Genomic DNA, 17,558 nt, shown 5'->3' with positions numbered 1-17,558 from the left:
AACTACATGCCCCATAATACCATAGGGACTGAGACAAAGAAGAGGGCTCAGGAGGCATGTTAAAGTGAAGGACAGACAAGTAGGCCTAACAGTCTTTGCCAAGGTCAGGTAGTTAATATGAATAGCCTGCAACTGAACCTAACCCCACCTAAGAGGTTTAAAAGGCTGCAGCATGAAGGAGCAGAGGGAAGGAGCTGGAGCAGAAGCTGGAAGGCTAGTAGTAGTAGCAGAAGAAGAAGCGCATGAGGCTGGCAGTTCAAGAGGAAGTGTGATCGCTTAAGGGATGAGAAAAGAGCAGATTTCACCTACAGGTTCTGAGTTGGTCCTGTGTTCACAAACCCTGTCTGGCTATGGCTGCACTGAGAGAGACGTGGTGAGATTGAAGGTCTTCCCCGGTGCGCATAGTAATTGTAATTGCTGAGCTGAAATTGTTCTCCAATCCGAGGCGCATGTGCAGAAGCAAGCCGAAGGTCCGAGGAGTGAAGGAGACTCCCCGTGGTTGAGGCCGGATCGGAGACACCCTTGCTGCAGAGAGGTGTGGAGCCCAAGAGCGCCTGAAGTAGTAGTAGAAAGAAGAAAAGTCGGGAAGTGGAAGCAGCCCGCAACCACAGTGTTACTCTAGCCGGTGAGTAAAGCTCTGTGTTCAGATTCACTGAAAAGCTCTTGCCGGTAACTGTTACGAGCTCAATTTCCACTTGGATGATAGCAGAAGCGAGTGGAAGTTAGTTGTTAGTTGCTGTGAGAAGTCCTAGGACAAAAGGAAATGAATCACAGGCTCACCTAAAGCAAATGGAAGTGCTTGCATAAACAAAAACGTTTTCCATTTCCATTGTTGAACTTTATAACCATACCGCAGTGGTCGAATGTGTCTCCAATTGAGAAGGGGAATCCTTTGTTAAATTACTCGGCAAAGTTTAAAAGAAATTTCTCAAACTGTTACAAGGGATATTTTAACAAAGAGAAGTCGCGCGTGAATAATTATGATTCCTGATCAAAGTCACAGTATCATGAAAGGAAATGCAAGTCTTTACAGTTCCTCAACAGTGAAAATCTCCATCGAAGAGTGGTTGTGTGTACCTAAATTATTTTTTCTTGTGAAGATTAAACCATGTAACATTCAGAGCAAGTATTTTATAAATATAGAAGTTGCTGAAGTAAAGAGAACAACACGCATTACCCAAGCCAGTAGGAACATCCTTTATATAGTGAAACCAGCCCTATAAAAATCTATCCACATGTATTTTGAAGTTATTGAAGCTGTTAAAGGTCCAGTGTCCTCTGATATAAGTGTGACAATGTTATTCAGAGCTCCAAGAGTGGCAATACAGCTTTGGAGTAGCTGCCGGAACCGAGAAGGCGTGCATAAAGCTGGGGAAGGGACGTTGGTGCTTTTAAGAAAATTAAGTTAACAATCTGTAATGCTGAGACTGTTGAAGCTGAGAAAGAAGCAGTCTGGGAGCAGAGGCGGATTATACCGGCAGCAGTAAGACAGGCAGAAGAAGCAAAGAGGCTGTCCTTTCCTTATGACCTACAAAAGAAGATGGCCTTGCCTACCTGTGGAGGTCGAAGAGTCTTGTCTCTAAATTGCCTAAGGTAGCAAGTTGAAGCAGATCTATCAGAACTTTGGTTGTCTATACTGCTGTCAGAGAATGTTGTATTGAAAGTGGTTGAAGCAGTAGCAAACAGTAACAGTAGTAGAAGGGAGTTGTCGAGAGGAAAGCAACACCCTAAGAAGAAGCATCCTGACAAAGTATATTAAAGACGCTGCAGAGATTCTTAACATATGGACAGTTGTTGATGTACAAGTAGTCCTTTTGTCCTTGAACTGTTACCGGAATTTCCTGGAAGAAGGCTATCCAGGATTACCATTGTTTATTTAAACTTTGTTTTATTAGCATTTTCATAATAGAACAAACGGGCATGAAACCTTTTCAGCAAAGATGAAAAATTATACTTATAACAGGCCCGGTGACCCCCCCCACCCGCTCCCCCCGCGAACCCACCCCCCCCAAACAAACTTAAACCCCTTTACGCCTGCTTCTTGTAAGGAGACGCTTAGAGAGCTCAATGTATCTGGAGCTTGAGAAAGAGTCTGAGCGTTGACTGTATGTGTGGCTGTGTAATGTCCGCCGTCTCCCGGGGCGTGGGCGCCCGTTCCTTCCGTGACTCTACCCTGTGGATCAGTTAACGTCCCATCCCCATGTCTGCTGTACCCCGTACCAGTTGGCTTGGAATGTACTCAGACCATTGTTCATCATTGCCGTGAGTTTATCCATCAGGAACATGTTTTTAACTTTTTTTAACCAGTCCTCCTTTGAGGGGGTCTCCGGGCTTTTCCATTTCTGGGCCAGGACCACCCTTCCCGCCCTCAGCATTGTTTCCCACATTCTTGGGTATCTGGCTATGTCCGTGTCCTCAGGGGGGAGGCCCAGTAGCATTGTTAGAGGGTTTAGGGGGAGCAGTTCCTCCGAGACTTCCGCGATCCAGCCTCTAACCTCCACCCAATACGCCTGTGCTTTCGGGCAGTGCCACCACATGTGCCCTCTTGTACCGACCTGGTCGCAACCCCTCGGGCATGCGGGGGACACTCCCGTAAACATCTTTGACAATTTTGCGGGATCTCTATGCCACCCCTGAAGGATCTTGAGGTTGTGTTCCATGTCCGCTGTGAATAAGTTCCCATGGAAGGCTATTTTAAATATCCTTGCCCAGGCGTCTTCAGAGATCTCCTCCCCCGCCAGGTCCCTCCAGAAGGCGCGGAATCTCCTTCTTTCCCCCAGGTTAACAGTGTTCAGTATTCTGTACATCCCCGAGATCGCCCCCTTCCTGGTGGTCGCTGTATCCAGGAATTTCTCAAAGGGGGTCAGCTGTCTTTTCAAATTCTGTCCCCAGGATTGGTCGCCAAGGATTCCCTTCAGGCGGAGACATTCAAATATGGTGAGGGACCCCTGCCCCAGGGCCTCTCTCAATTCCTCATAGGGCAGAAACTCTCCTTCCCAAAACACTTGCCCCGCCCACTCCAGCGCCGAGTCGGACCATGACTGTGTGTTGCGGAACCCCCTGCTACCCAGTTTGAGGGGGTGACCCCAAAGCGAGGACATCGGTGACGGCCATGTCGTTAAGTGGGCCGTCTGGGGGCCTTCCTTCCAGATCGCCCAGAGGACTCCCAAAGTTGGGTGTGATTTGAGTCTGTTCGGAATGAATTTGCTTGGGGCCCAAAGGAGGTCCCGAACCTTAAGCGGGTAAGCGTCCATGTCCTCTAGGTACGACCAGTATGTGCCCATCCCCTCTTTCATATGTTCCAAAAGTACGCGTAGCTGGGCAGCGCGGAAGTAGAGTTGAAAGTCTGGCAGCCCAAATCCTCCCTCCTCCTGCAGCAAGGTCAGGACGGCCTTTGCGGTTCTCGGGGTCCTACCCTGCCATATAAATTCCCGCACCGCGTTCTGGAGGACCCTGAAGGTTTGGTTGGGGACTTTAGTCGGGAGGGCGGTAAAGAGGTATAGCAAGCGCGGGAGTATGTTCATCTTCACCGCCGTCATCCGGCCATACCATGACAGAATCATTGCCCCCCACCTCCTAAGATCAGCAGTGACTCTTGATACTACGGGATCATAATTGGCCTGGACGAGGTTGGACAGATCCCGGGTGAGAAGGACTCCCAGGTATCTAATGGAGACCTTCCCTATTGATATCCCCTCCAGGCTGACCAGCGGATCCAAGACCGGGTCCAGGGATCTCATGGGGAGCAGAACTGATTTAGAAGCATTAATCTTAAGGCCCGAGAGGCGACCAAAGGCTGCCATCAGGGACAGGAGGGGGGAAGCGAGGACACCGGGTCCACCAGGTAGGCCAGGATATCGTCCGCGAACAGGGAGAGTTTGAATTCCACTTCGCCTCGCCTTATCCCCCTTATGTCCGGGTGAGCTCTGACTGCAATGGCCAGGGGTTCCATGGAGAGGACGTAGATCAAAGGGGACAGTGGGCAACCCTGCCTTGTTCCCCGCGAGAGGGGGAATGGTTCTGACAACTTGCCGTTCACGTGGACCCTAGCCCTTGGGGCCCTATATAACGCCGCCACCCATTCTCTAATGTGTGACCCAAAGCCCATTTTCCGGAGGGTGAGTTCCATGAATCTCCACTCCACCCTGTCGAACGCCTTTTCCGAATCGAGGGACAGGACGCTTGCGTCTAGGTCAGACACCTGGGCGTTGTGAAGTAGATCAATAGTTTTACGGATGTTATCTGAGCCCTGTCTTCCCCTGATGAACCCCACCTGGTCACCATGGATCAGTTTCGGCAGGATCCCCTCCACCCGCCCCCCTATCACCTTGGCCAGGATTTTTACGTCAATATTCAAAAAAGAAATTGGGCGGTAGGAGGAACACTCCTCTAGGTTCTCCTAGTACTCATAGTGGTTCTCCTCAAAGAGGGTCCCTGCCCTCTTTGGGGAGAACCACTATGATTGCCTCCATCATGGAGTCCGGGAGGGAACCCCACTCCAGCACCGCGTTGATCACCTTCACCAAGTGGGGGGAAAGGGTCGAGCGGAACCTTTTATAGAAGTAGACCGAGTAACCGTCCTCCCCCGGGGAAGTGCCCACTTTCATACCTCGGATCGCCCGTTCCACCTCGTCCTCCGTCACCGGTTCCTCCAACCCCTCCGCCATCTCGCTGGACAGGGCTGGGATCTGTAAAGAGTTTAGGAACCCCTCAATCTCCGCCTCACCCCCATTGTATTCCGAAGAGTATAACTTCTCGTAGTATCGGCCTCTCCAATGTGGGGCGTATCGTGGCCCACCACACCCACCTCGTTCTTCACTGCCTTCACCAATCTACTTCTCCGAACCTCCCTCAGTTTCCAAGCCAAGATCTTGTCCGCCCTGTCTCCCTTTTCGTAATACTTTTGTTTGACCAGTTGGAGACTTCTCTCTGTCTTGTGGAGGAGGAGATCCCTCAGCTGGAGCCTGTGGTCGGCCAGAGCGGCCACCTGAGCACGGTCCAAGGGGGCCGTGGGAGGGCCCCCCGGTTGGAGTTGGGCAATCTTCGCCCTCAAAACCCTTTCCTGGGTCTCCCTTTCCCTTTTTTTCTGGGCTCCCATTTTGATCAGGACTCCCCGAAGGGTAGCCTTGAAGGCGTCCCATAAGGTATGCGAACCTACCTCCCCATTGTCGTTGATTTCGAAAAAGTCTGTGATGGCCTCAAGAACCTCCTGGGCTAGGACCTTGTCTTTCAACAAGGAGTCATTGCACTTCCACCTCCTCCTGCGATCGCTTAGCCCTCCCCTCGCTACAGTGATGCGGACCAGATCATGGTCGGACCAGGGGACCGGGTCAATCCTGTAGCCCGAAATGAATGGGTGCAGGATCTCGTCTGTCAGGATGTAATCTATCCTGGAAAAAGACGTGTGGACCGCTGAATAATATGTGAAAGAGGGGGCGTCTGTTCTGGGGGTCGGAATCGTGTCCACCAGGCCCAGTTCTGAGTTGACCCTTTGGAAGTTACGAGCCATGATCTCGTCTGCCGCTATGGAGGGCTGGGGTCTTGCACGTTTCCTATCTCGGACTGGGTCCAGGACCATGTTGAAGTCTCCCCCCACCACTACCGTTCCCTGGACGAAATGCTTGAGTTTATCGCTCACCTCCTCCCAGAATTGTGCTTGGCCCTCGTTGGGGCCGTAGATAACGGCAAGGGTGAGTGGGGCCCCCTGCAGGGATCCTCGCACTAGCAGATAGCGGCCCCCTGGGTCTTTCAACGTGGCCTCGTTCTCGAAACCCACGTTCCTCGCTACTAAAATAGCGACCCTCCTCTTTTTGCCTTTGTGGGAAGCGCTGAAGACCTCCCCGATCCCTCCTCCCCGCATCTTGGGCTCCTTCCCCCGTGGCCAGTGAGTCTCTTGCACAAAGAGAAAATCAAGGTTTGTCCGTCTAAATTCCCTGCAAACCAGGGATCTTTTCGTAGGGGTGTTCAGGCCTCGTACGTTAAGGGAGCCCACCCCCAGGGCGGGCAGACTATCAGCCATGATCTAGAATTTCCTCTCTCTCGGTCAACTTCTACCCATAGCTCTTCCCTGCATGCTCCCATTGGATAGTATTTTGTTCCCCTGCGCCCCCTTCCCCTGCCCCTCGGGTGGGCCTAGAACGAAACCCCAACTGCCCCCCCTCCCCAATCCCCAACTGAACAACCCCAACTTTTGTGTATCCCCACCCCGGCGTCCAGCCAATTAGTTCCGCCGTCACTGGCTTTTGGCCAAACAACCAGCCTGCCCCCCTCGGCCAGGAAATCCACGTAAGATGCTCATTCCCTTGAGCCCCCCAGTAGCCCCCCCTCAGCTGCGTCCCGCGTGTGAACCCATCATACTTGCTGTTCAGTAGGACGATGTAAATGGTGAAATCACAGGATCTGCGCCCATCTGTCAAGGACCCGATCGGACGTCCCCGTTTCAGTCCTCTGAGTCATTCCGTTCTCCATCTTTCGCTGGGGAAGGGGTGTTCATTTTCCTGTATTTCCTCGCGCCGGTGCGCTTTCTTCTTTCACGGGACGGTCCAGGGCCGTTAGGTCTGCCATGCTCCGGCCCCGTTGGGCCCCTCCAGGGGTTCGAGTCCACTGTGTATTCCTGAATAGCCCCCCTTATATCCTCTTCCTTGGTCAGGGTCGAGCGTTGGCCCATGTATTCAAAAGTTAGGGAGAACGGGTAGCCCCATCTATAGCGTATGCCCTTTTCCTTGAGTAGTTGCGTGAGGGGGCGACACATTCTACGCTTAGCCAGCGTGTAGGCCGAGAGGTCCTGGTATATGGAGACCTGTGCGTTATTGTAGGTGATTTCTCTGGCCTTTCTGGCCTCCTCCAGCACTTTAATTTTCTCCGTGTAGTAGTGGAACCGGACCAAAATCGATCTCGCCCTGCCCCCCGCTCTGTGTACCCTGTCGAAGGTGGGTTCGGTTGTCATCTCTTCTGCGAACAAGAGGGTGATGATCTCACGCACCACTCGGGTGATGTCCCTCTCCGTTTCCCCTTCTGTCTCGGGCACACCAAAAATTCTGAGGTTGTTTCTCCTCTCCCTGTTCTCGAAATCGTCCATCTGCCGAGCTCTTTCCTCGTCCCTCTTCTCCAGGGCCGTCAGCCTCATGTATGTTTGTACGTCCTGGGCTGCTGAAGACGATTGGTTGGTCTCGACCTGCAACAATCTGTCCTCAACCTTGTCCACCCTTTGGTCCATTTTCTCAAATTTCTGGGCTATGTCGGACCGCATGTCCCTGATTTCCTGTAAAATCGAGGCAAAGCCCCTTTCCATTGCAGCCGAGGATGGGGTAGCACCCTCCGAATGGGTCATGGTCCTCTTGAGGCTCGTGCCCCCGCTGCCCCTTGCGGTGTCCTGGAAGCGGTATCCCTGTAGGGCTTCCCTCCAGCTCATCTGACGCTTCCCTGTGCTCTGCAGGCCAATGCTCCGCGGTCCCGAACGGGGTAGGGGGCCGCCCACACCGCTTTGGGGGGGAGCGTGCTGGGGAAGAGGGGGCACGGTCCGGTCACCCCTCGCCCCGTTTGGGGTTTTCCCCGATGCCCCCTGGGGAGTATCGTAGTCTGGGGGGGCGGGCACACGCCCCGCCTGTCCGCCGGCGGGGGCCTCACACCCTGGACAAGTTCGTCATGCCCGATTTGGGCCTCCTCCGGTCTCTCTGAGAGGGGGTGATGGCGCCTGGAGGGCCCCTGTGGCCTGGACAGGCGGGTTGTTCTCGTTGGGTGGGGGGGAGAGGGTCCGATGCCCCCAGCCAGTGGGCACTAGATATGGAGATGGGGAGAGGCGGGTCCACCCCCGGGCGGGCACACGCCCCACCTGCGACCGGCGGGGGCCTCACACCCCGGTATCCCCCACGTCGAGGTGCGCTGGCTTTGTGTCTCCAAGAAAAGGGGGGGGCGGGGCGTCCAAGCAGACAGGGGGGGGGAAGGTGCCTCAACTCCCGCACCCGACCCTGTTCTCCAGAAGGTAGGGGGGTGGGGGAGCCACCTCCGGGCGGGTACACGCCCCACCCTCTGCAGGTGGGGGCCTCGCTCCCGGGTAGTTCCAGGGGCCTGTGGCCCAGTCTCTGTATCCGGGGGGGGGGCAGCGCATTCCGCTGATGTTTTGCGGCCCCCACCGACGCCCTCCAGGGGTCTCGGGCACCTCGCGGCCCAACCGCCACGTCACTCCACAGGGCCGCGCCGGCCTGCGATCGAAGTCCCCTGAGGGGGGGGGGGCAGATCTGTGTTGTGCTGTCCACGTGGGTCAAGGGGGGGCACCGGGCCCCGGACCCTCTGTGTCGGGCCCTCGGGTGCCACGGGAGTCCCCGTCCTTCACCTCGCTGGGGGATCCTCATGTGGTGCTGTCCGGGTCGAGGGGAGGGGCGGAGGGCGGGGGGGTCCCGCCCCCCGGGCTGCCGCGTTGTCTCCTGGCCCCCAAGGGGCCGGTCCCCGTCCAGGCCGGTCCTCCGCTCCCGTCGAGGAGGTCGGCCGCGGGGAGGGGGCAGGCCAAGTCGAGGGACCAGAAGGGCGCGAGCGAGGAGTGCCTCTCCTCTGGTGCTCCGCTGCCGCCCAGGCCGCGCCCAGCAAATCGCTCAGGAGGCCCGGGTCCCGAACTACGGCTATCCGGGGACCCCGAGCGCTGCTCTTTCGTCTGGTGGGTGCCCGGGGGGGTCCCCAGGCGGATCCGTCGAGGTGGGCCTGCCAGGGGGGTCGGGGGGGGCGAAATCCCCTGCGGTAACCCAGTCAAGGCGGGAGCTGTGCACTCAGGCAGCCATTGCCTGTGCGCCCCCTGGTGGCCTCCCCAGGATTACCATTGTTGATGTTTTCTTCGCTGAAATTGGAATGGGAACTTTTCAACAGAACGACTAAGAATTTTTACCAGTGGATTTTTGTTTGGGTGAACTTTTGTTTGTTTTGGGATTCTCAAGAACTGATTCAAAACTTTGTTTTTCTTTATGAACACTTGAAGAGATGGATTTTGGATAATCCTTGGGAAAGGATCTACCCAGGACAGGTGAAGGTCATCCAAGTCACTGGCTGTTTGGAACCGCTTGTTTATATTGTTTATGATTTACGTTGAATGTTTTGTTGTTTAGCTTGAGGGCCAGTTTTGTGTATGCTGGGAGAACTTCCCGTAGAACCGAGACTAGGTAGGGAACTCCCTGGTAGAGTAGTCTTGGTTAAGTTTTCTTTGCAGTTTTTATTATGAATACATGTCAGACGCTGAGAAAACTACAAGCAGTTGTCTGCCTCGCATTGCTGACCCCTCACAATTACTAACGGCAAGCAAGGGAAACAACTAACAAAGGACAGGCACCCTAGCACAAAAAAACGATTTGGAAATCCCACTAAAAGACAGACAAACACACCGCAAAAGACCCTGATAATAGAAGCAAAGTAGCCCCTTATAGCTTGGTGCAGCCTGCTTGGCAACCTTTTTTAAATATACACCCCCAACCTCCTTTGTTCGCAAACTCCAGCCCTAAGTATCTGTAAGCATTAGCAATCTTTATATTTTCTTTATTAATAAACCAGCTGCACGTTGGCCCACCCTTTCCAAAGATCATAATCTTTGTTTTTGTCAGATTTAGTTTCAAACCATGGTTGTTAAAATATGAATTTGCATACAGCACACTCTGCTGTAGGCCTCCTGGAGAAAGATCTAATAAAGAAGCATCATCCGCATACAGTACAGTTCTGAATTTAATTCCGTTTAGTAAAGGGGGGATGAGCCTAACTGCAGAGTTATGTGGATTAAAATCTAACAAGAACAAGATAAAGAAGCGAGGCAAGTGCACAGCCTTGTTTACCGTCCCCCCATCCTCTCCCCTATTTGTTGGAAAGTCGTTTGAGTAATCATTTGATTTGGAGCAGCGGGCAGCAGCAGAAGTGTCCTTGTGAAGCAGTTGAATTAACTGAAGGAGGCTTTGAGGTATACCAATACGGTCAAGCATTTTTCCATAAGAGTTTGATCAATTGAATCGAAAGCCTTAGATGGGACTAGAAAGGCAGCATATACCCCACCACTCCTCACTTTGGTATATTTTTCTACAGTAGTATTCAAGTAAGGCATTGGTCCATTTTAGAAAATTCCTTCGTAAAACCAGCCTAACTATCCGACAGAACGTTATTTTGACAGTGCCCATTCTTCCAACCTTGAGACAAGACAACGTGCAAAAATCTATGTCAAGGCATCCTGGAGAGAAATCATGCGATAACAATTAGGGCCAGCTATCAATCCTTTTTTTAAACAGAGGAACCACTAACCTTCTCTTCAAGGATAGTGGCCTGGTATGGGCATGGCCTATTGGATTAAATACTTGCACCAAGACTGGAACCCACCAGTCCCTAAACCATATAAACAATTCAGGTCTTAAGCCATCAGGGCCAGCTGCTTTTCCATTTCTTTTAGGCGAGAAGCAATTTCATCTTGGGGGAAGAGAAAACTTTCAGAGGTCACTATAACCCATGATTTGTGTGGAGGCGATAAGGTCCCTGCATTACATAAAACCATCGGAAAATGCGCTATCCGTGCTGGCGGTGGAATAGCCCCCCACATTGCCCTCCTCATTCTCATAGACCCTTGAAAGCAGTTTCCAAATTTTTTTCTCAAACTGCCTTCTCCAGCACCACCCATTGTTGCTCTATACATTTATTGTTCTTTACTTTAAGCAGTTTCCTATATGCTTCGTTCTTAGCATATAACTGCCCTGCGTTCAAAGCCCCCTCCATTATTTCCATATTCAGGCTCTCTTTAAGGAACCTGTATTCCATGTCAAAACAGAGGGCATCCTTTTTACTAATGGCTTTTTCCTTCCTAGGGAAAATGAGGTTGCATACTGCTTTACTATCGATGTTGCTGAGAAGGTGTCCAAAAAAATAAAACAACCTCCCCAGAAACAAAGCTACTGAAGAGGGTATCACCTAAATACAGGGCTTCCACATCACCACGGATACTTGAGACCTTGTCTTTGTCCACCCTCTGTATCGGGGAAAAAGTAACTAAACCAATCTGCTTTTGTTGAGCGGGTTTGTGATAGTGCTCCAACATCCATACCAGCACCCACTGGGTGTGGTTACCCTCATCCCACTCATAAAAGGAAAAGCAATCCACTAAACAACAATCGGTAACCAATTTCAGTTTGTAAATTGGCATGGGAGGAATGTCCCCCTTGCATCTCCTAGGTAGTTCCCAGAGGGAATGTTGGCACGTTAAGTTAACTATAATACAGCCTTCGATATCTTGCCCAGCATTTAAACTATTTCTCTTGGGTATTCTGCATGTTTCTGCATGTTTCTTCAATTAATGTCAGTGTTTTAGGCCCCACCAGTGCGTTCTGCAATTTAGCATCACGGTCTCCTTTTATTATAACACTGGCATCCACCTCTCAAGACAGTATTACAGAAAGAGGGCCTTCACCCCCAGATCCCTAACTAGATCCTTTGACCCAGACCCTGCTTCTTCATCCTTCTCTTTTTTCTGCGCCCTGATGCCTGCTGGCTCTGGTGGATTACAAACAAATAAATAAATAAATCCCCTAACATTTCACCATAGGACAGATGTATACATTTGCCACCACCAAATTTGCGGGGGGGGGCGGCGGTGGGGGGCAGGGTAGCACTATTAACCATAGAGAATATAAATATCTCAGGGTTTGTAACATTCAGTCTGACTGCCTGTAGAGGTAAAGACCTTTGCAGCATTGTCTCTAGAGCCTTCCTCCAATGTCCCTTAGGGACTATCCAGCGGTAACTGGGAACACAGTAACGTTTTTAAACCTTTACTTCAGGCCGGAGACCTCTGCTAGCCATGTTTCCTGGAGACAGATTGTTTTGAACGAACTTAGCCACTGAACCCATTCAACATCATCCAACTTATTTTTTACTCCAGCATTATTCTAGCTAATCATTCTTACACCTTTATCTTCTGCCTACGCCCTGTTCAAAAACACTCCCTGAATAACTGTAATTATTATTATTGTAATTAAGCTGCACAGGTGGGGTAGGGGAAATGCACTGGTACACGCTCTCACTGGCGTGACTAGATAGGGTCTCTGCATTGCTGTTTAATCTTTCTACTTAATACTTGTTCCAGTTCTGACCTAGAACAATCAATAACCGAAGACTAAGGTAACAGCCATACTTTGCCAGGGCAGCGCAATGTTGATCATACTCCCCTCAGAGGGGGCATAGTGTCAATTGGGAGGGCCCAATTCCTGTCCTCTCCCCAAGTGCCTGTCTTTACATGGGGCGCCAGCTTGCATCACCCCATACTTTGTGGCATAGATGCTAGCCAAGATACCTCTCTTTTTTTCTAGAACTGCCAGAAAAGCTACACACTGCATGCAAGTCAAGCCCAGCTGCAGAGAGGGAGAGACCCCCAAAAGGAGAGCCATTGCTCTTAGCTTTTTCAGGTCCTACGCAATCCACGTACCGCTTTAACCTGGAGAGGGAGAATCAATCAACAATGAGCTAGAGCTCCTTACCAGCTTTGGCCAACCTCAGCATGCAAGGAATTGATTATTATTATTGTTATTATTATTATTAGGGTATTTACTGAGCGCAGACCTGGCTTCGGGAAGCAATGGAGCACTTCACAATCATAAGGGGAAGTACACAGGGAGGGAACCAGAGAAAAAGGGAGCAGTGATCTGACATGGGAGGGCGAGAATAGGCAAGTTGCAGCAAGGGGTCTACAAGCAACCAGAGGAGAAGACAGTGGGCAGCAGATCACTGAGTTTCGGGTAGGGTGGGGCATGCAGAGTGTGTGGACCTAGGTGTTAGGGAGGATCAATTCCTTGAAGAGCTCTTTTTGTGAACTGTAGAAGTGATGGGGCAAGTCTGGAAGCAAAGGTGCGGAGTCTGTCCTTGACCACCAGGTCTAGGAGGCTTGAATTCTAGCTCAAACAGACTATGCTTTCATTGCGGGCCACCATTCCTGCAACATGGCGGCTCTGCACATGCAGGAGGGGCGGGGCTTAACCCCCATTATGTAATGGTGATCCCTCTTGGTTTGGGAAGACAGGGCCATATTTGTCACTGTTGGAGAACCAATTATCGGATAGGGAGGGGGATTAAGAGAGGCATGAAGAGCCAGAAGTTGTGGGTTGTTCAGGTGAGGGCGGAGGAGGAAGAGTTGGAAGACCAAGAGACAAGCAGGAGGAAGTATGGTGCATTGGAGTGTGGAGGGGACTTTTTTGGAAAACGTGAGATATTGGATGGTGAAAGCAAGTGGTACTGTTAGGTGAGTGTGCATACATGTGAAGCAAATGAGATTGTTAGAGGGAATATAGGGAGTGAGTGGAAAGTGATTGTGAGAATGAAAGGAGGGTGACTCAGGAGAAGGTGAGGTTGAGTTGTAGTGCGGAGGAGGGAGTATTAGTGTGGGGAAGAGAGTAGTAGTAGTGAGGAGAGCAGAAACATCAAAGAGTGGAGGCAGTCATAGGAGGAGTGTGAGACATTGGAGGAACAGAAGAAGAAAGCACAGGTAGTAGACGCTTTGAAGGTGGGTGCAGTTGGGAGTCGGAGAGTACAGAGAGGGAGATGAACAACAGGGCATGAGAGGAAGATGACTACATGGGGCAGAGTGTCTGAAGGCACATCCCCAAATCCTCAGGTAGAGACTAACTGGTAGTGTAGGGAGAGTTTAGGAAGTCTATGAGGTAGTCTAAACAGACATCTAGAGAAAAGACAGTAGGGGTCAATATTACATATCCACTAAGAAGGGTACTATGGATGACTTGTTTAGAATGGGAAATACTGTTGCTAGATGAAGGAGAGAGGATGGCTCTAGCACCCTGCTGAGTCACACAACAAAAACCTTTAAACTATCTCTAGGAGTAGGTGTATTCTTTGGCCCAGGTATCTAAGAAATAATAGGTAAATAATGCAGTTGTTTGACAAAGTTGAGGCTGAGAGGTTTATTGTAACCTGAGGTGTAGAGAGAGACACACAATTCAATCAATCTGGGCAGGTATGGCCTACAAAGTTCAAGAATGTCAAGAGTAGAGAGTAGAGGTAGGTACACATTTAAAAGCATGGTGTTATGTATTATTCATATTACGAAGCTGGTAATGTCATTTTTGGGTGTAATCTATTATGTAGGAGCAAAATACAGTTGGGATATGGTGGGAGAGTAGCTGGTGGGAAGGGTAAGGTCAAGATGGTGAAAGGACTTCAAAAGGATTGCCAGCAGGGAAGCAAATTATGACAATCTTGTTGGGGTAGTTAATAAAGGTCCCACGAGTAAAGAGACATTTGAATTGCGTGCGCCATATTGGGCACTGGGGTGATGGCGATGTTCTAAATTGGCACAAATGTATGTGCATGTGATAAATGTAACTTTTAGGGGTATTTTCATAAAATGATACATTTTTAGATTTGTACGCGCTCAGCAATATAATGACAACTTTTATGATATGATGCATGGAGTGCAACTCAGCCTTAATGAGAAGCAAAGCGTTAAACATGCGCATGCAAGATAGAAGGTTATGAATGGAGATTGTGATGAGGGGACGCAGTAATATATAACTCACACATGCATGAACATACACACACAGGAAGCTTTTTGGGATAGTTTGGAGATATGGGGGATATTATGAATAAATGATTGTGTGCTGTGGGCCCCCTCATTGTGGGGAGTTTGTGTGAATCACCGAAGCTTGGATCTGCAAGATGAAACTTTGAATGGCCAGGAAGCTGGTATTTCAAGATTGAAAGCTGAGAGGGAGCAGCAGCCTCAGTCAGTTTTGACAAAGCCTGTTTTATGGCATGTTGCTATTATGGAAGAGAGATGTAATTTCTGTAAGTTCATGGGAGCCTGTTATTGAATGAGTGAGGGATTTTGGCCACCTGGCAGGGCTGGGTTTAAGGGCCGGAAAATTAACCCGATGCAAGCATTGCTTGCATGGAAGGTGCACCAATAGATCATAGATTTTCAATTGAGTTGTAAGGGCGTGGGTTGGCACCATGTGGGTTGGAATGGTAAGTCACATAGTTTAGAATGAAGCATGGAGACCAGCAAGTTTGGCCGATAAAACCAGCGACAGTAGATCAAAAGGAAGTGTGTTTGTTCCCCTCCTCTTCACATCAATGGAATTCCTGTTGAATTTGCCATGTGCATCACAGGTAGGGGTAAAGGATTCCAACCAGTTGAAACCTGTAATAACTGAAACTGTTTGTAAGTTGTGTAAATTGTGTATCTAGGAGATGTGGCTATGGCCAAATCTGGAAGGACCCCAGAGAGGGGTGTAGTGTACATATGAAACATGTTGTTATAAGTTTAAAGAAGACAGTGCTTAGATGAATGTATCCAATGAGAAGTGTAGGTACTGAAGGGAATATGGTTACATTGTATACGTTTGACCAATCATATGTGGGGGGGTGACATTGTAACAAATCCTGTGGGAGTGTTTTAACTGTTGCAAATTGTATAAAATGTGTGTTCAGGGACACTCTGGTTAGTTTAACTCTTTGATGTCATCTAGCCCCTCCCATCCATTTGTACAATAAGCTTGCTTACAATAAACTTACGGACAAACGTGGACTGGCTCTTTAAGTGGTGAGCCTACTTTGCATTAAGGTGATCAAAGGCCCACTCCTACATTCTGAGGCACAGGCACAGAGAGCTCAGTTTTATCCTCATGAATGTGTAACTAATTTGAAAACATGCCCTTTTTTTACTGTCAATAGTAAAGCTGGTATGTGGCCATTGAACACACTAAGAAAAATGACGGTGACCATGGAGAGCAGTTTTCCTCAGGGGTATAAATTGTCTAAGGACAAAATGCACTTCTTTAATACATGTTTGCACAGGGTCAAAAAATGTAACTACTAATTTGATAACTATATTGTAATTTTAATTAAATGTAAACAAATGTCTTTTAGGCCATTGGAAATGCCAAGACCACAAGGAATGACAACAGCAGTCGGTTTGGAAAATATATGGAGATCAGTTTTGACAGGCGATACCAAATTATTGGTGCTAACATGCGAACTTATTTGCTCGAAAAATCAAGAGTTGTTTTTCAAGTAAGTAAAACTGAATCATAAATGAAAATGTTAAAAAGGAGTATTGATTTGTGTAAACACAATACGTCTTGTGGTAATCTGACGAGGCAATGAGTTTAAAAAAAAATTCTATTTCAGTTTACAAAATGCAGTCCGTTCTTTGCAATATTTGCAAAAGCAAGCCGATAGTTTGGGGTTGTGCAAAGTCATGGTGCTTCTCTTCACCATCAGCTCATCGCTTCACCAAAACCATTATTCGCACCCAGGAAAGAGCGCTCAGCCAATCAGGTGGCTGGAACAGTGGGCGAGAATACACAATCCCCGACTGCTGTCCCAGTTTTATTCTTTTTTTTTTCATTGTGAGAGTGTGAGAAACCTGAAGGTGTCACACCCGCTAGTCCCCGGGGATATGTCATCCAGGTGGCCAGAACGCGGCCATCGCTTTTGGATCCAGTCCCTGGGTGCGGACCAGTGCAGCAGGATCACCTGGATGAGTGGTCTTCGGGGAGTGGAAGTTGGATACCGGATGTTGAGACGCTGTATCCCCTTCCCTGTAACACCTTTAGCCCAGGATACTTAGGAACTCAACCCCCCACTCCCTTTCCAACATGAACAGTTTCTCACGGACAGCTCACTGTGAGAGAAAATGGCCTAACACCCGAAATGTTATAACCTTTAAAAATCTAATTTGTATCTGCAAATATTCTTTCTTCACAGTGCATCACTTAGCTTTATATTGTTGAAACAATCACAAATCTTCCTGCTTTCTTCAAGTCTCTTTTTTCTCAGTTGAGCTCATTGATTCTTCTCCTGTAACTCTAGGCCTAACTCAGGACACAAAAATAACAGGACCTACTCCAAGGACAATTCCAAATGAAAGGCAGTTTAGAATGTTCTGCCTTGCCATTAGTTTCTCCTTCCTCCAATCAGGAATCCGGCTCCTTCCACAATTTTGGCTTGGGTTAACCTCTGCACTCTGGATCACCATGTTAAGGCCTAAACATATCTACTAAATTAAATACAGGGAAAAATATGTATGTAATGTAAATAAATACAGGAAAATGTCTGAAATGAAATATTACTGACCAAATCTACCAGGGAACCTGACATATACCTGACGTCTCCCGATACAGTGGTCAGGCAGGGTGCTCATTGGAAAGTGTCTGTTAGGCATCCAACTGAAAAGTGGCAAATGTTTAAAGGAAAGGAATTGTGAAATCGAAGTGGTCCTGCAGTGGGTCAAGCAAATCCTGTGCACATTCGAAAGTTTTTGATAGTTGATGTAAATTGAAATTGATCCGAGCCCAGCCCAGGGAGACTAATTGTGTTAAAAGGGATCTAAGCCCGGCTGAGGGGGATTCGGGGTGAACCGTGAGCCACCCGAAAAAGAATATCCTACGAACATTGTGTTAAGAGGATTTGAGCCCGGATGAGGGGGATCCAAGGTGACAATGTCATGTCCAATCTTCTATCCAACGCAGGAGCTGCTGAGCCCCACATTCCCACTAAGATTTTGCGCTCTTAACTGAACTAAACAGCTAAGTTCCAGACAC

At 49.3% G+C, this 17,558-nt stretch overlaps 1 protein-coding gene across 2 annotated transcripts in view; it reads left to right on the top strand.

Annotated features, from left to right (window-relative positions):
* Nucleotides 1-17,558, top strand: part of MYO5C (myosin VC) — a 1,282,854-nt gene that overhangs the window by 261,518 nt on the left and 1,003,778 nt on the right. For both annotated transcript variants that reach the window (XM_069624842.1, XM_069624843.1), the window contains one exon: nucleotides 15,883-16,026. In XM_069624842.1, coding sequence (XP_069480943.1) covers nucleotides 15,883-16,026 — 144 coding nt within the window. The remainder of the gene's footprint in view (nucleotides 1-15,882; nucleotides 16,027-17,558) is intronic.

Source organism: Ambystoma mexicanum, chromosome 11 (assembly GCF_040938575.1).
Source record: "Ambystoma mexicanum isolate Mex_15411 chromosome 11, UKY_AmexF1_1, whole genome shotgun sequence".
Taxonomy (NCBI): Eukaryota; Metazoa; Chordata; class Amphibia; order Caudata; family Ambystomatidae; genus Ambystoma; species Ambystoma mexicanum.
The sequence above is the reverse complement of the archived record's forward strand: the minus strand, read 5'-3'. Positions and strand labels throughout refer to the sequence as shown.